Source organism: Pseudopipra pipra, chromosome 1 (genome assembly GCF_036250125.1).
Source record: "Pseudopipra pipra isolate bDixPip1 chromosome 1, bDixPip1.hap1, whole genome shotgun sequence".
NCBI lineage: Eukaryota > Metazoa > Chordata > Aves > Passeriformes > Pipridae > Pseudopipra > Pseudopipra pipra.
The window spans coordinates 107,461,792-107,481,371 of NC_087549.1; the positions used below are offsets into that span (position 1 = coordinate 107,461,792).

At 36.8% G+C, this 19,580-nt stretch overlaps 1 protein-coding gene across 1 annotated transcript in view; it reads left to right on the plus strand.

Moving 5' to 3' along the window:
* Positions 1–19,580, plus strand: part of ELMO1 (engulfment and cell motility 1) — a 316,924-nt gene that overhangs the window by 134,980 nt on the left and 162,364 nt on the right. The window contains exon 15 of the mRNA XM_064669895.1: positions 14,297–14,401. Coding sequence (XP_064525965.1) covers positions 14,297–14,401 — 105 coding nt within the window. The remainder of the gene's footprint in view (positions 1–14,296; positions 14,402–19,580) is intronic.

Below are 19,580 nucleotides of genomic sequence, written 5' to 3' on the forward strand. Positions count from 1 at the left end.
AAAGGGCAGTGCACAACTCTGAGTAGTTTGCATGGTGTGGATTAGTGGTAGTCAATTAAGCAGTAGATTGATTAAAGCTTTAGAAAGTTAAAATGGAGCAAGACCAGGATGGCATTGGGATACCAAGCCCTGCAGGAATATGAATAGTCCTTAAATTCTGTGGAGTTACTAATGTCAGCTAGATCTCTGAAGCCTCTTTGTTCCAGCTGGTCATCTGGATTAATGGTAGCAGTCTGCAAACTAGGGAGGATAAAACTTTCCCAGGAGGGAGAGGGAGAGGGATATGGACAAAGCAGACCCCGTGTGATGCCTTTACTTAGCTATTCTTGTTGAAGACCTGAGGATGGTCATAATTTTTCTTCCTAAAAAATGAAGACCTGACTGTGTGAAGTCCTACAGCATTATCAGTTGTAGGACTGGAAAAGCCCTGACCAGGAAGCTGAAGTTCTGTTATTTGAGACTGAAATCTGGAACTGGTATTAAATGCTGAAAAACTCATCACAAAGGTCATGAATGGTCATTTTCAGCTATTTGGTTCACAAATCCCTGTTGTTTCCTCCAGCTGGTGATATTCTGCAGTGATCATAGGTTTTTATCCTTTGGGAAAGCTTTTCAACGGTAATAGAAGTATTGCTTTCTTACATTCAGATTCTCTTGTTGGCTTTGGCAGTGGCAGAGGAACATTTTTAGAATAATACTGTATATGTGCTAATCTAGATCTGATCCTTTTTAAATTTTAAATTGTTAAGATTTAATAGTTGGCTTAATGGTAGAACAGCATAGATGACAGATTGTCTGTACTACTGAAAGCTATTAGTAATTTTCCCTCCTCCACTCTTTCTACTCCTACAACCCTCTCTTTCTCTATCTACTGTTTCAAAACTTGTGAAATCAGTTGTTGCTAGGGAAAAAAAAACAACTCAGAGAAGATTTTCTTTTACTGAGCTATTCAGATACGCAGTAGCTGAGGCTGCTTTGCCTCAAAACAGAAGCAAGCGCCAGACCCCTCATATCAGTTACCCTATTTCTATATGTAAATATGGCTCACTCTGAAGTAAAACATTTTGTCATTTACTAATGATAGGTAATAACTAAGCACTATTCAGCACAGCAATACCCATGTCTTATAGCAGTCCACCAGAAAGGAGAATCTTCTTTTCACCTTTCTTTGTAATACATGGATTGTAGATTTGAGCATCTTTTTATTTAACAGATTTAAATTTGAAGATGGTATGGCCAGGATCAAAACAAAACATGCTCTGCCCTTTGCCACTGAAATTCCCTTTTGTTGGACCAGTGGGCCAAGACAGGAATATAGACAGGATTTCTCCTCTCGTTTTTACCTTTATGACCACTAGAGGTTGCTCTTCTCCGTTGTTTGCGAGCATCATTCTCCATTGTGTCATTTCGTTTTGAAGCTGAAATTTTTCAGCACCTATTTTAGAAAAAAGCCATTACTGATTTATTCCTTGGGGTAAGTTTTGAAAGATGAAGGCTAATCATACGTATTTATTTCTAGTTATTATGAAAGAATGTATTTGTATAGTGACTGTCACTTTCAGTAATTGATCATCTTTTTAGTAAAGAGACATAGTTAGTGGCAGATTTATATGACTGTTTTTGCTTTCATAAACACTTCTTTGGAATTGTTTGAGAAAAAACATATCTTGAGGACCAGTTCTGTCATTTTGTTTTCAGAGAGCAACATTTATCTCTATAATCCTGTTGCTGTGTATAGGAATATCACAAGAACAAGATCTAATCACTGGGAATAACAGCCTAGGACCTTGAGTAATATTGGTCTTAAACCAATAAAAACATCTGAATGGATGTAAATGTTTGAAATACTTGTGTTTTTTATTAATATTGTGTGCACCAGAAGTGCAGCACCACATTGTACTAGAAGAGCAGCAAAGTTGAATTTTAGGAAAAGATAGAAATAAGATAACCATTAAAGCCTTAATTCACTCCCTTACTCTTTGTCCCATTGAAATACATGCATATGTAGTATTTCTTTTATCTACCTCTGCTTTTTTTCTCCTTTACACTTTGCGCCTTATTTCTGTCATGATCCTTGTCTCTTGTTCAGCTCTAGGCTGATATTTGTAGTTTTCCTTCCCATCTGTCTTGTTTCCTGCCCTAACACTCTAGTGCTTCTTCTTCTAAGCCTTTCTGCTCCCAAATGCTTGACTTTGACACTCACATCTCACTATTCTGTGAGCCCTTCTCTTTCCACTCCACTCCTGGTTTGTTTTTTTCTCTAAGCTTGGAAGATGGGGCCAGGGAATGCTCAGGACAGGCAATATCTTCAGAAAAAAAACCGTGTGTTTCAAAGAGATTTGTTAAATTCAGTTAATCCTGAGCATTTCTAATTCAGTCAAATGTAGGCTATGTTCAAAAGGAATCTCAAAACTGACACAAGAGCAAGTCTTAGAAGTTTTTCTTGCGTAGCATGAGTGGGCTGGGGTTTCTTGACAAAACAGTTATGTAAAAATTGATTTAATAAGAGCGATGCAGAGCTTAAAAAAACATGCCTAAAAATGATCAAATAGTTTGCTAAATCTTGCTAAGGCTTTTGAACAGAAAGAAAAGGTTAGGCATTCTGTTCTAATAGTTAAAATAATTGTAAAGTATCAGATACTAAAGTCTAAAAGTGGAAAGTGTCAGACAACCTGAACTGCAAGTGGCGCAACCAGATTTACCCATAATTCAAACACTTTTTCAAGTTTGTTTGCTTTAGTCATATTCCTTCCCTAATGTTTCTGTGAATATTGCTGCTTAATAGATCTCTAACAGAGCAACCGCAAGGAGAGGTGCTGAAAGCTGTATGAGAAGGTGAACAAAATATGTGAAGTACAATAAAAGAAAAACAGAATGAAAGAAGAAGGACATATAAATGAACTGATGATTTAAATTTTCTGAAGCTATATGGAGATAATTCAGTCTGAAAAAAAAACCAAAAACAAACGAACAAAGCAAAAACCAAAACCCCAAACCAAGTCTCCATTTCACTTGTTGAAAAACAAAAGAAAGTTTTAATTTTATTAGATGACTATTTTAGACTATTTTGCAATGTGCAGCTCCACATGGAAATCTCACAAAATGTTTTCTAAGAGAGTACTTGGATCTTGTCTTTACAGTAATACTGAATGTCTGTCAGGATTGTTTTTCTTTACAATTCACCTGAAGATAGAAATACTTGACTTACCCTATGTATATGGCTCAGTATTATTTGGAGTACAGCTGAACCTAATTTTAAAAGAAAGCTGATAACTAATCTATAATATTGCACAGCAGAGGGCACTAGCATCGTACCAGTTCTCAGTTGTTCACAGAAGCTTTTCAACAGCTTACTTGCATGGGTACACAATCTTTTCAGCCTTAGAAATAGTAGAAATAACTGTTCTGGGCTGTAAATTCCCATTTGTCAGTTGAATGCCAGCAAATGTTTGATGTTTAGGCTAAATGATGCCTCTGTGCGTTACTTAATTTGGCTTTCATGATGTAGTTTGTGATACAATTCACTGTAAGTGGACTTTCCTTTCTGGCACTTACTGGTGAGATATTTTATCCCTCCAAAATATTCCTGTGTCTGAGTGTTTTTCAGCCTTATGTAGTTTCTATGACAGGGATGCTTTCTTGCAATCTGGATTTTTTTAGTTATTTTCCCCCACCCACCCCCAAGAGTCTCTACAAATCTGCAAGAGATGAGATTTTTTAAATATAGTTATAGATCTAATCAGAAAACCTTACATTTGGTCACCAACTCAGACTGTGTTCTGCAAAGGTGAGCAATAGCAGCAAAGTATCGATATTCTTCCAAACCTGAGAGGCAGAAATACAAAAATCATTCAAGCTTACTCTCACAGCCATCCTGTCCTTGGTACTGTTAGGAGTCCATAGGTGTGTAACCTATTGCATTCTTTCCTGTAAACATAGTTTCATAGTTTTAACTTACTGTTTGGCATAAACAAAGCATTCCATGGTTTCATGTCATGCTATGTATATGGTGCTAGGCTGTGGGAAAAACAGGGCTGCGCCGGAAAAAGTATTGCTGCACGTAGAATGAAGCGCTGCACGCTGAGGTTTGCAACTGAAACTCAGCTCTCCACACTGGCATTTAGATTTGCTGAGATGTTCCAGTCGATGTGTAGTGGTGGGAGATATCTCCTCTGGTATAACTTAGAGGAAGGTGGCCCCCAGGGTTAGCGTTTGATCTGCAAATCTCTTTGTTAAGCCCCTGTACCACTTTGAGCAGTGCAAGGAAGCGTGGGTAGGTGCCTGCTAGGCACAAGCAGGGAAACGGCCTGCTTGCCCTACATGTGAGTGGGGTGTAACCTCCTGAGGGAGAGAGGTGACCTCCTCTGGCCACAGGGGAGATGCTGTCATGTGACTCCAGATTGCAGTGTGGAATAAATACTCAAGAATGAAAAAAAAAAATTAGGTGATGAAAACTGTAAATTTATTGGTAAATCCAAAGACAATGCGTTTTTTCTTTGTCACCAGACTGTAGTCTGCTGATCCTGAGTGCTAACAGAGGAATGCAAGAGAATTATTGCTCTTTGGAGGTGTGAGGTTTTAAATGGCTGGGAGAAAACCTGAGGAACTTTTTTTTATTAACCAAAAGGGGTACATTGTAACCAGGAAAGCCAGACCTTGTGGCACGCGCAGTGGATGATATGTGTGTGGTAGAGAACCTACTAATTTTACATAAACTTGGCACTGTTGATCTGAGTTGGTAACTGTACAGAATGAGGTTCCTGGGTCAGATGCATCTTTGTAGTGATCGATAACAGGGGCCAGCAAATCCATATGTTAAAGCTGGGGTTCTTGTTTACCATGCAGCTGCATGCGATTTCCCAGGTTTATTTGTCAGGAGCTATGGGCATCTGACAACTCGATCATTGTTAAAATGGATCAACCAGCCTTTAACCATATGTAGCTGAATTCCTCTTAGCTGTAGTCCTTCCGGAGAAGAACAGATTTAAAGGAAAGAAAAAATAATTACATCTCGATGAGCCACCAAGCTTCTTTGACCTTTCAGTATCACTTTAAGAATGAAGTTAAAACTAACCAGAATGAAATAACTGTAGTTGTATGTTGGTGAGTGTGAATGAACTGACTCTGTGTAACATCAATGCTTCTGTTTTGATTTTTTAATACTTTATTGGATGATTTTGTGCTTGTTATAAATATCCGTTGAAGGAATCATCCTTTAAATAATTTTCTTAATGAAGAAAATTGTTTTGCAAAAAGAGAAGAAAAGTTTTTTAAAGTATTTTTATACCTTTCCAGTATTTTTAATTGTGAAATTGTAAAATAAAAATCTTAAACTCAATGTGATTTGAAAAAACATGCTTCTATTGAAGAAAATCCACATACAAATGGAAATGTACTAATTTAAAACTAGGTGCAATGGAACATTGAATTTATGGCATATTTTTTATATACTATGTGTTGTTTATCCAATTGTTTTCTTGTTTGCTGCTCATTTACTATATGCATCCCAGTTATAAACTCGTGGGGGCAGGCAAGCTCCATAGATTTGAATGTAGCTGGGCTGAGTAGTTTGCTTCAAGTGTATCGTAACAGAAGAATTGTATTCTGACTCTGTCCCCTAGAGATGGATCTTGGACATCTTTCTCTGGATATTATGTACCCTGCATGCCTCAGAATTTGCATACAAAAAAATAAGATGAAGAAACAGCCCTCACAAAACTGATCAGCCATAATGACATCTCTCCTCTTTTGTAGTGTGAGCTTCATCTGTTTCACAAGGCTTGGCTTGGATAGCTGATTCCAGACAAACCCTTGCTTGATGATGGTAGTTTTGGGAAACTGTGTAAATTCAGTGTTAATTACAAAACATATCAGCAATTTGCAGAGTGAGTCACAAGAGCTCCACATTCTTGTAGAGGGAGGAAAAGAAAAATTGAAATTTTCTAATGAATAGATCCAATGATTTTTCTTTTTTTTTTTTTTTTTTTTTTTTTATTACCTTGCTATTGAGGACAGATGATGTTATCCTATAGAATGGGCACAGGATATTGTTGACTTAAGATAGAAATATGGACTCACAGGTTTTAGGAGACATTGGTCCTGACTCCAAACCTGTCCCTGACTTTTACAAAGCTTGGCCATTTCTACTCAAACAGGGGGAAGATTTGACTGCAGAGATAGTAATTTTGTACATGGGTATGTCCATCCTGAGGTATTTAAAATATCATATATGTTGACAGTTCCTTTGCTGTAGATCGGTTTTCAGCTTGTTCTCTGTGGTTACTAGAAGCTTAACTTGGTCACAAGGTAATAAACAAAGTGTCAGTGTGTGAACAACAGGTTCCAAAGTGGTAGCAGGCTTTTTCATCCAGTTCTGCAAGTCTGTATGCCCAGCCACAGACTACATTTCAGCTCTCTTTCCTGGAGCTCTGGGATGGAGTTTTCTGTTTTAAATTTGGACAGCTGCTCTATCTGGCTGCCAGGCAGCCAGTAGGTTCACATAGCTGATTCATTTTGAATGGGGGTTTTCTGAGACACAGGGCTGACTTCTCTGTATTCTTTATTTGAACTAAATGCAGCCTGAGCCTTTCCTTTTGCACATGAGAGCTGTTTTAGCTAGCTTGCTTGAAAAAGAAAAATGTGAAACCTTTTTACAGAAGTATCTAAAAGGAGAGCAAGATCTATCCCAACTTACCTTTCTGATATTTGGCATTGGCTTTAGGTTCCTTGCAAAGCTCACTGTTCTCAAAGCAACACAGATTGTAAGGATGCAGGGATGTCCTCAGCCACCGCAGTCATTGATATTAATGAAATTCCAAGGGCAGTAAAATTCACTACACAAATGAAGTGTCAGTCTTTTTGTTCTGTGGTTGTACTGTGCCTACCATAGTACATAAGCATCATATCCTTTACTGGAGATGACAGTTGTTACAGCAGGAAGGGTCCCATTCAGAATTTCATTCAAGTCTTCTGAGGGATGACATAAGGGAGAGGCAAATGCATCAATTAAGTGGGCTGCTTCACATGTGGGTTCCCTGTAGATACACATCCTCAGGAAAGTTCTAGTGATTATTTTTACCCTGATCTTAATTGATTGCTTATAATTTAAGTATTTTTTCTATAAAAGAAACCACAAATGAAAGTTGTTTAAATTAATGCACCTTAAATTACAGAAGCAAATGTTATGTCAAAATAGTTAAGTTTAGATAGAACTGCCTGGAGTGTAACTAAAACAATCAAAAATATGCTCTCTCTGTAATCTTATGCTTAGAAAAATCTGATTCAAGCAGCCAAGGATGTGGCAGAACTTGGTTTTGAACTTTTTACTTAAAAAAAGGGTCTAGAAATATATATTTTTTTTCTTGTTGATAGTCAATGCAACTCAAGTGTTTTGTCCATATGCTAAAATATATATTTTTGCACACTCGTTAGCTATTTTTTATCTTTTCCTTAAGTTTTATAAAAAATGTCTGTTGAAGTGCTCTGAATTTCTCCTTAATTGTGGAGCCATTATGCCATTATGCTTAAATAATGAGTGGAAGTCACAGTGTACCTTCCTTCACTTCCATTAAGCTTACCTAAATTCAAAAAAAGCTTTTCATGCCAAAATTAGACTTAGGAACACTAAGTCTAACTAATTGACACATCTGATAGGACTCACAGAAATAAAATTACTCAGGCAGATTTTGTTTCTGGCATGCATGACTTCTGTCTCGTTGCAAACATTTAATCTGTGTTTATTTGTAGTGTAGATGGATTAATTTCTTTGGCTTGCTCTTCCTGCTAGCATTGTTCACACTGTTTTCTCACATGACTGTCATCTTGCTAGCTTGATAATTCTCCTGCTGGGCAGGATGGGAATTCATGCCTTAGATCCTATATGTGTAGAGAAGGCAAGCTGCTTTAATGACACTGGTAAAATTAAACTAGTTGATCTCCTGCACATTCTGAAATCATAAAAAAGCCTATATTTATAACAGTAGCTCTTTTTAGGTTGAGAATGCCCTATGCCAGTTTTTCCTGGTGTATTTCATGAGTGTTGTAGTTCAAACAATATGAAAATATCTTGCTGGCCAGGATGTGGGTAATATATTCCAGCATGATTTTGTAAGAGCTGGAGTTATCTGAAAAGCTGTAGCCCTTGGTTGCTCTCCAGCAGCACTGGCTGGAGGGACACCTGCCTCATACACTTTCTGCTGGGCCTCAAAAAAGTCTCATGGGAAAGGTCCCTAGTTCCCTGCAGTGAAAACCGTCTGGATTAACTCATGTCTCATCCAGCAGCAATCTAAAGTGGACTGACTTTGCCCAAAAGTGTATGACAGGAAATCTGGCAGGATCTGGCTGTTAAATATCTGGAATAATAATAAACTAGTATGACTTTTAATTTCTTGACCCAGTCTAACTGTATGTGCAAGTGGATATTTGACAGCTTACTCAGTTATTCTGTAAACTCAGTGGATATGGGGAGATATCTGGAAGTAATTTTCCACGCTAAAAAAGTGTAATTGAAAAGGCCACGTCCCATTGATTCATTCTAAATATGCCTGAAAGAGACCTGTTACTGCTTGATAACTACATTTGCCCAGAAAGCATTACTTCAGTAATAAGTCAGCAATCTGTGAAGTGCTAAATATGTATCTAACTCTAAAGTCTGCCCTTGTTGACTAAACTAAAGCCTGAGAGGTGGCTCATTGTTGTCATGCATTGGACAAGACGTGGTCACTCTAAGTTATAGCACTCATTTTGTATTCTTCTAGGCTTTCAAAATAATGGCAGTCCCTTGGGCTTCAGATTTTGGAATTCAAAGCATTAGCTGAATGTAATATAGGTATGTGTAATATAGGTATCCCTAATACAGGCGTGTGCAAAATACAAAGAATTATGCAAGAGCTCTTTGTCTTGCTTTATAACGTGTGATTTATTCATGACTGAAAATATGTAGTGCTTGTCTTTTGACATGCACTTATGTTCTACCTGGTGGTTTTAGCTGATTTAATTGCACTACCCTAACATTTAGATTTTTGCAATTTTGACCACCATAGCATCCTTTCGTGACGGGGACAGATTTCTGGTGGCTACTTACATAGAACTCTGTGGTGCTTTACATTAGATTACACAGTAGCTCAATGAATTAGGGGAATACAGTAGTCAAATAATATTTTTTTAAAAACTTTCATAGGGCAAAGTATGCACAGATTGTACATACAGTGCCTTTGATATTAAGAAGGTTGGTTTTATATTGGTGAGGTCAAACTTGATCCTGAAAGTCTATTGCTTAACATGTTACATAAATTGGAATGAGTTTTATTATTAGAAGGTAACATTTGTAGTCTAATAATATGTATTGCAAAAATGTCACAAAAACAACAACAAAAATATCAAAACTTAAGCTGGTAGAAATGGCCAAATATTTGCCTCAACACAAAGTTGAGAAGAGCTAAAAATGTGTTAGTTAAAGGAAAAACTACCATCATTGTATAAAAATATTGTTTGTAAGTCTTCATGAAAACTATATCCAGTAGAAATATACTGAAGTTCTTTATGTGTGGTGGGAATGTGATTTAAATGACTTGCACTGAAAGTATCTTAAATTACTTCCTGCATATTCTTTCAAAGATACAGCAGTTGCTGAGCTTTTGATACTTCTCACTTGCATTAGACAGGCAGGTTATTTATTTATTTATTTATTTAGTAATTCAGGGATCCTTCAGATACATTTTCATTCTATCATAGAGTTCTGTTGGAAAATTAAAAAAATAGGCTTTGGGAAAAAAAAGCCCAATTTCATATTTAAAGAGCTATCAAGAAAAAAACAAATCTGTTAGTTCTTACTTTCATTGAATACATAAAGGTTGAAAATTCCCGAGTCAGTCTTGTATCTCATTAAATGGGATGGTGGAAGTTGTGTGCATCATCATCATCTCTTTGAATATAGCATTGTTAAATAAAAGGACAAAATTATTTCCTCATTAAGAGTTTTAGCTGACTACCTCTGCAGAAATGTTGTTGTGGTTTTTTAATGTAGCATTTTTTCTTATTTGTAATTCTTGTGTAAATGAACAGATGGGAACATTTTGCGTGTAAAGCTTCAGGTTTATTTAGGGAAGGGGTAAATGGTGATGTTGTATGCTTGTTGATACTTGCAACCTAAGTGTATCAATTCATAATTCACTGTGAATATAACTCAAAAAGTTCCCACTCTCCTGGTCCTGAGTCCTTAGGAACAAACATCCATGTACGTACTATGATTTCTTCATTTGATCCAGGGAAAGTTTTTGCACAGGTGCTGTAGAACCAGGTAGGTGATTGCTTTCCTTCCTAGCCCACAGAACCATGGTTTAGATTTAAAAGGAATTAGAAAATGAGTAAGCAAGTAATTGAAGAAAGGAGAAAGAGATTGCTGTCCTGGTGTTGTCTTGGAAGACGGATTGTTCCTTTTTCTGCAGAAAAAAACATGACTACTTTTGAGTGGGTTCAATTTAGAATGACACCATGTAAATTGGAGTCTTCAGATGTTCTGAAGTTTTTCTATAATCAGTTCTTTTACAGTCCTGATTCTTCCCTGGAAACTTCTGGTGTGTTTTTGTTATGTCAACCTACAGAAGTTAGGCATTCAGAATAGGGTTTCCCCTGAGCTGCTTTGGTATTGGGAAAACAGCTATTAATGGGTCTAGCACCTACTCAGGACAAACTAGCGTGATTTGGCAACTGATTTACATGGCTGCACATCACACTGGTGCAAAATCTGTGATGAACTGTCAATATTTGTCAAGACAGAAATAAATTTGTATGTTAATGGCCTAGGAATGCAGGAAAATAAATGGTTTCTGTGCTTCGGCGCATTCACATGGAAGATACTGTTGTTAGGAATAATATAAGGAACGAGCAGTACTTATTCCATTAGCAGTTACGGACAGTACACCATTTCTGTGATTAGGCATCTCGGTGTGAGGACATGTTCTTACAACTGAAATCTATACATCCCTCAGAGATTGCCAAAAGTAGGACAGTGAGGCCATTCAGGACAGAGAAGAAAGCTTTACACAGCTAGGACTGCATGAGAATGCTAGGTTCTCTGAAATAATTACTGCGCTGGGATTTAGCCAGAATAGCTGTCATCTTGTGAAACATGCCACATGATTTTTAATTTTTTTTTTTTAATTTTGGGTTTACATCTTGTCCAAAAGCATGAATATTTGTTTCCACAGTGTCCTATTATGTTGGTTAACAAATTGCTGATTCTTTTGATATATTAACATGTACGGCATAAGAGTGTAAGCAGTTAATACTGCTCAGATTTCAGCTGAAGCTGAAAGATGCATAGTTATTACTCAGCCTAGTGGAAAAAATAAAAAAATATCTGAAAAAATTGACGTAACAAATCTGTTCCATTTGTATTTCTTACTCTTTGCTTTTTATAAAGAGAAAAATGCCATAGATTTTGTACTAAACAGATGCAACAAATATGCCTGAAGAACTGTGTTCTGTATATTTAATAAATTATGTTGTAGGTGGGAGTGTTTGCATACTTCTGAATTATTCACTATAGCATTTTAGATAATTTAGCTTTGTATCTCATTACATACCGACTCTCAATAAGTTAATATTGCAACTACAAACATTCATCATGTTAAGAAAAAGATGATTTTAGGTGGAGGGAGAAAGGAGAAAGGGAACAAGGTGTCTGACACTTCTTTTGAATTTGAAGAATAATTGAAGATAATGTATTGTCTCTCACATACCAGAACTGTCTTGTGGATCCTCAGCTATTATCAGCTCCAGTTATTTGACTTAACAGAGCTGAAGATCAAGCCCTAGTTATCCTGGGATCCAGAAACTTTTAAAACAAACAGCTAAAAATAGCTGGGTTTATAGGTTTGACGTGGAGAAAAAGTAAGAAGTGACGGAGAGATCACTTTTCTGGTTGCATATAGAACTAGTAGTAATCATAAGAGACAAAATAAGTTATCCATACTAAACGTGATGAGATTTCTCATGCTCTCGCTGTATTTAGTTTCTATAAAATTTGAGATGTAGAATGGGAAATTTGAGATGTGGAAAGAAAGCACTATTCAAGCAACAGTAGGTCAACCTTTTTATAAAAAAGCATTAAAAAAAGTATCCTGCTTTTATTTAAACATTGTAAATACCAGTGAAATGAGTACTAATATTTTAATTGCTGGAATAAGGTAGATGGGTACTCTCTCTGCTTGCCAGGTATTTATCCAAGTGCACCCTACCTGTGCTATAACATGGGAACCAAGAGTGTGTGTTCAGCCCTATGCTGAAGTTCTGCTTACAAAAGGCATTGTAAAACTGGTGCTGTAGGATTCTCTGTTGACTGGTGCTTCATGTGGTTCCCAACAGCTTTCCCAAGGAAATGTGCCTCATGACACAGCTAAGTATCAAGTGGTGTTCCCCAGAACATGTACTTTATGGCCAAAATGAAGGTAGTTTCAAATGCATAAAAGGACTGGCTTAGATATTCATGGTGGGTTGGGGGATGGATGCATGGATATACAGGTGGACATTTGTGTGTCTGCCAGACTCAACCTCTCTTAAAAATGCACTTTTTGGAATGTTTGAAGATTGTAGAAAGAAAAGTTTTCTCCTCTCAGAAGCTGAAGTTTGTTGGGCTTGTGATGTTTTTGAAGCAGTTTTGTACTGATTTTAAGTGTTCTGACTGATAAATGCATCAACATGGAAGATGAAAGTTTGAGTTGGGGAAATAGCCATGAAGTGCTTTTGTCCGTCATTCGGATAAAAGTGGAAAAAACAACAAACAAACAAAAACCCAACTTGGAAAAAAAGGAGTTTTGGGAAAATACAACTCAGTAAGCCATTGTCTTCCTGCTCTAGACTACTACCACCCTTCTGCAATACCTACTGCATAGATATTTCCATATAAAATCTAAGATTCTAGATGTCCTCTTGATTCCCTATTGCAAATAATGAACCTATGATTGTTTTGCTTGTACACTGGTTCTCCTAAGCTGGAAATGTACATTGTGCATGCCATCTTCAGCCATCTTTGTCTACTTTTAAAGTTGCAGCAGGCATCTTAATGTATAATTTTTGCTTTCTACTATTTCTAATCTTTTATGTAGTGATAAATTATTGACTAGCTAAAACCAGCCTATGATATATCTAAAGATAAAATAGGCAAGAAGGTGAAATCTCACATTTCTACCTCTTTATGGCCTGACAGACTCAACAGAAGAAAAAGTAGTAAAACCCATGCTTTTGTCAGTGAGGTGGGTGGATCAGACCCTGAGCACACTGCGGAAACAGACTAATGGCAGAAATCTGTGCTGATCTCTACCAGTTTTCTGGTAGTAAATGCACTTTTAAAGTCTCTGTCAGCTGGGTCTTGCAGAATAGAAATACCACTGCAAAGCAGCTAGGAAAATCTTTTTGTGTCAGAATGATGAGTGGAGCAGGAGACATTGCATAGGTGATATTGATAAAAGAGCATAGCAGAAAAGAGGCATTTTTTGATGGAGACATAATCTTCTTTGTATTTCTGAGCAGCTTCTGTGCTGAAGCCAGGCAAATGTTCATGTCTAAACCATGAACTGCATAAAACTTGTTCAAATATACATTTAATTCCATCCAATCAAAAGATCATCTGGGTTAATGAATATTTTGAGCAAATGTATTTTTTTCATATAGTATGTGAAACTGAACATTTGAAATATTTGAAATATGTAGGTGCATGTGGAAGCTAACGAGTTCTGTTTGTATTTGGTATGTTCATTCATTAATTCTATAGTTGAAATTTATAGATTCAGAATGTAACAAAAAAAGGTACCTGAAGTCCACAAGGTGAATCTATTTAATTTCATAAAGTTTTCTCTGGGGCCCTTTGTCTTCAGGAGTCCACAAAATCCAGTAGACTTAATATAGCTATTTAGTCTGGTAGGTTTTTTCTCCGTTTTGATGTTTATTTGAAATAGTTCCATAGCAGTTATATAAATAGCTGTCTGTTTGCTCAAATATCTGCACTTTCATGTACTTTTAATCTGTAGTACCACCAAGGAGTCTATCTGCCATGAAAGACTTGGAGATCTGCACTTCTGAAGCATTCAGCCTTTGGGAAATTCCATTCCATAGCTATGGAAGTGAATTACTAACATGACAACCTCATAGGCTTTAAAGTTCTTTCAGGGCATGGACCATTTCTTTGTTAAGAGCTTTCTGTTGCTGGACTTTTTTGACAGAGCATGCTAACATGGTGCTCATCACCGGGGAGCTGACAGCTTATGTAAAGATAAGTGATCTTGCCATCTTTTTACAGAATCATGTAAACCCAGCGATGGATTTCACGCAGACCCCTCCAGGAATGCTGGCCCTTGACAACATGCTGTACTTTGCTAAACATCACCAGGATGCTTACATACGGGTAAGGTTTCTTATTGTTGAGATTTTTGTGGTTGCCTGTTCACAGTGACGATTTACTGTTTACAGTTGACTTTGTAGAGGAGGTTCAAAATCCTGGTATTATTAACAACAGGAAGGTGAACCACATGACACTAAAACATGACATAAGTCTGTAAAAGCTTTGGGAGAAAGCTGTACATCTAGTCTGTCGTTGCTTAGTCAAATGTTATAGATACTACGTTTTGCAAATACTACTTTTTCTTAGGCCTGCAAAGAGAAGGGAAATGAACTTGTGCCTTTGTCAGATGCATAAGGGATGGTGATAAGCTTAGAAATTAGTAATTGTATAGTATTCTCTGACCTACTCGAAGTCTACCAAAAACTGTTGGGGTTTTTTGTGGAAAGAAGGCTTTGATGAGTGAATACCTTGACAGATAAATGAGTTGGCAATGTCCTCAGAGTTAAGATGTTTCCACTAAAACTACTGCTGTAGGTGAGGTCATGCTTAGAGTAAAATACCTACAAAGTATCATGAGTCACTTGCATAACCCATTCCTGGCCCCTGCCCACTCCACTTCCTACATTTGTTATTTCAAAGGTAGTTAGAGCAAGTTATGTTGCATCCTTACGAGAAGAGGCATACAGCTGAATAATACCTGCCTCTGAAGAGAACAACCTTTCCTGAATTTTATTGAAATTAAGTATTTGCCAAGCATAAACCTGGCAAGCACAGATGGGAGTAGAGGGTAGTCCAGAATGTCAGTGACTGGAGATCATAGGGATGGTTTAACTCCCCAAGAAAAAGTGCACATGCAGACCTGCTTAAAGATATTTGTGTAGAGCAAGGAGACATTTCCGATCTTTTCCACTAGAAGTTAAAAATCAGCTTTTAATATGCATTATCATCTGCTTTTTGTTCAAATCAGATTGGTGTCAAAGTTCTAATAGGTTTGTAAAGGGCCTGCCAATATCCATGGACATAATAGTAGACCGTAAGATTGTAGGATTTGCTCTTTACATAGGTCTTTCTTCCTCAGTCTGAATCGAGCAATAACTCTTAAAAAAGACACTGTGTTAGTATGCAATACAACAGTATTTATCAATCCCCATAAGCCCCTGAGTGGCTATTTCACATTCTGGACAAAGAATATGTTTTCTGGATAAACTATGCCGAATAGTGGTTTTGTTTATAAAAAAGAATTGGTTACTGTTTCTCAATAAAATTTGGTAAGATCTGGACTACGCTACTTCATAGGCTTCTTTTGAAAATTCTAAGTTTAGAGAATATACTTAGTAGAGGTAACCAGTTCTTCCAAATGAGACAGTCATGTTTTAAAGAGCGTGAAAAAATTTAGAGAGGACAGAAATTCTATTGAAATAGAGTTTTTCTGGCAACTCCCAGTTTTTCCTTGTTTTTCATTTTCATGTTGTAAATGCTGTCTTAAAAACTGGATTCAGTGAAGCATGTAATTAGCCACTCCTTAGAAAGAACTTTGTTGCTGGCTCAGCTCTGTTTCTATAATGCAGTACTTTAGCTGCTGAATTACTGAGACCTTTTGTTGTTTTGAGATGCCTGTTTTTATTCTTACATGGTTCCTGTTACGAGAGTGCCTGAGTACCTCATGTATTTCCCATCTAAGAAAGAGTACACATACACTAGAACTGCCTTACAGAGGTATTCTAAGGTTCAATTGCTTGCCTAAAGCTGCTTTAGAAACTATAAACTTGCTTTGGGAGTATGTTAGCCTATCCACCACTCCTGAGGAGTTCTACTTAGTGTTTATACTTGCATTGCTGGTGCGATATGAACGCCTCTGAGATGAGCCATGTTGTGCAAGTCCTACAGCGTTGATTGTCTTTGATTGCAAAAGGCACCTACTTTCTATCTTTTCATCTCCTTGACTTACTAGCTGGTGTACAGTCATTTCCTGTGGGCCCTGACATGCCTGTTTCTTTTTCGAGTTCCTTATTTTACTTCTAACATTACCTTTCCTTCATGGCCTTTGGCTCCCAAAGCTCCCACAACATCAGTTTGCTCTACTTCTACAGCCTGTTGACTTTACTTATTTTTTTAGATATATTTCTGTTCCTGTGTCCTAACAAATTTCTCCTGTGATCAACCTAAAATTTCCTCAAGAAATTGTTAGCTATAAGTACTACTTGCATACTGAGACACTTGTTTGACACAAGCTCTTTTCTTTTTTTCGTTGTTGATACTAGGAAATATTTTGGTTCCTAGGAGGACAGATTAGTTTCAACTTGGCCCTTTGCAATACAGTTGACTCCTGTGACATAGGTTAATTCCTAAGCCCCCAAATGAGATATCTCTTCTATGCAGTAATTAGAAATTGAGTCTGAAACCCAGAGTTGGTTTGAAATGAACTTGGAATATATAAAGTTTTCCCTGACAGAATGTGATGTATTAAGTGGAGACACTATCAGGAAGTCATATTGAGTGTGTTGCCCATTTTAATGGGAAGCACAATTCCCTGCAGTCTGACCTGCCACTTTCTTACGATGCCCCAGCTGCCTGACCCTAGTTATGTTATCTTCTTGATTAATGAAAAACAGAAGTTAGAAGAGAATACAGCCAATAAGTAATCTCTTCCCTTTTCATTCTTTTTTCTGCCTCCTGTAAATGACTCTGCTTAGGAGTAATTTGTGTAATAAATGGATTAGTTAGGTGGGAAGAATGTCTGAAACTGAAGTACACTTTTGGGGACTGGCAAAGGGGTTTCAAAGACTAGTAGAAGAGTAATGTACTTTAGTAAACTAAAGTAAGAAGAGTAAATATAATTGCAATTTGTTGAAGAATATGGGTGTGAAGGCAGTGGAGCAGATGGGTAACTCTGAATCTTGAAAGCAAAAGGCATTTCAGGGTGAAAATATGGGTGTTACATAGTGAAGGAGGAAACAAAAATAATCACAATTTTTTCTCCCGTTTTATTCTTTTTTACCTACTTACCCACAATCCACTACTCTCATTCACCTTTTTCATGTTGCATACTTATTCCTGAGATTGCAGTAATATGTTTTCTTTACGTGCTGTCTTCCTTGAGATAAACAGAGTGTTTATGTAGACTTTGAGTTAACGGATGTTGAATCTCAGGATTTTGTTTGCTATTCAATATGACTGGAGCCTCCAGCAGAAAAGTTGTTTAGCGAACAGGAAAAAAACAAACATGTTTTCTTTGACTGCCTGTTGTTAGCTATCATTTGAATTTTTAAAAAAGCTTCCTATTGAATTAGTTTCCTTTTGAGTTATCTTTTCTTTCTCTTTTTAAATTAATTGTCTGGTGCTATCAGTGACTGATATGCATTGGCTTTTTTCACATTCCACTTTAATAATCAGTCACTATCATCAGAGACTTGACTTTTAGAAGGTCATGACATAGTCTTTGGAATGCATTGATGGAAGTAATATTGAATTTCTGAAAGAAATTTTAAAATTTTCCACAGGAAATAATTGGCAGCTTCCCAAGCTCCATAGTTATAAGGCAGTCAGTGTGTATAATTAAAATTAACAGTGAAGAAAATGATTGGAATAAAGCTTTGTGACAGATAATTTTTTTTGTTCCTTTGTAGCAGAGAAGTCATGTGTCCCCCCAGTTTCAATTTGCTTCCAAAACTACTTCAGCTTTATGTTTTACTAATTTTAAAAATAAAATTATAAGTTAACTTTAAGACAGACTTTATTCAGTACAGATATCTTGAAATTTTTGTTACTGGTTACTCGTAGCAGTGTGCTTTTGGAACTCTTCTGAGTGTAAAGTGTGTCTGAGGAAAAACCTTTCCATGGAAATACAATTATGCCACCATTGCTATCACTATTTTCATTTATTGCTGCTTTGTCTTTGATTTGCTCAAGAATTTGTGGTGCAAGATTGTACAGATCTATTTTGTTTTCAAGATAGAAAGAGGAGAGAGGTATAAATATATGAAACCGAAATATTTTGTATGCATATATGCTTGTCGGTGTGTATTCATTTCCCTTTATTTTTTGAACACATGCACTTCAGTGATTGCTAATATTGATGTAAAATAATGATGCATACTTAATTTGGGGTGAAGTGTAAGCTAAAGGAACCAAACTGAACACTTCTTTTATTTGTAACCCAAAAAGTAAAAATTGGTAGTTGTTGTCCTGTGTTTAAATGTGCCATGTTTGTGCCTGGGATTGCCTCTCTAGAAACAGTAGCTTTGCAATTTTGGTAAGTTGACTCCTGTGTCTGCAGTTAGTGTTCATTCAGGCATTCGTGATAGCAGGCAGCAAAAGCAAAGCTACCACTCCACTTGGGAGTGTACTGCCATTCTTCTTTGGTAACTTAACAGTGTGTCCAGGCAGAAAGAGCAGATGCCATTGGGTAAACTGGTTTTACAGCAACTACACCTTAGCCTCTAATGTAGTGCCCTTGAAATATTCCCTTATTTTACGTTTTCCTCACAGGCATCTAACTATAGTGATAACTTCTGGTGTATCTGGGAGGAAGTGTAGGATTTTGCTTGGAGATTATTGAATTTCACAGTAAGTCAGATGAGTCACAAAGAAGTCCTTTATGATGTTGTCTCTGTTGGGATCCACATTTCTCATTCTAATGAATTTACTTTTGATGACTGACAAGTTGGTGACTTGTCTATATTTTTCTTCCATGTTTCTGACCAGCTATATTCTAGCAGGACTCACTGCTTCTTTTGGGTGAGATTCTACCTTCAGAAGACACATACTGTGTCTTGTCATTTTCATTAAGCACAAGGGATTGATGCTTCAGGCAGAAAATGCAAATAAAGTTAGCAGCTCTGGGTCTGAGCATTGGCTAGCCACCTATTTTGGATTCTGCCCAGCCGGCTGCCCAAGTTTATGCCCAATTTCTTTGCCATTAGATTAGTAGACTCTTCATCTGTGTAGGAAAAAATTAAGTGTTCCTCAGAAAAAAATATAATTTTACTGTAGCCTGAAATTCATGTCTCATCTATAGAAGAGAACGTTTATCCCTTTTCCCACTGATTTTATCTATTTAATTCAAATATTTGTTAGATATTACATGTAAAATTTTTGGTATAAAATATTTTCACCAGAGTGGGAAAACAGGGTTGAAATCTGTGCTGAAAAGTTTGACTTACTAACCTCTTGGTATGTTTTATAATGGATCCAATTCTACTACATTTTTGTGAGTAATGTGTAAGTGGTATGCCTGTAAGTT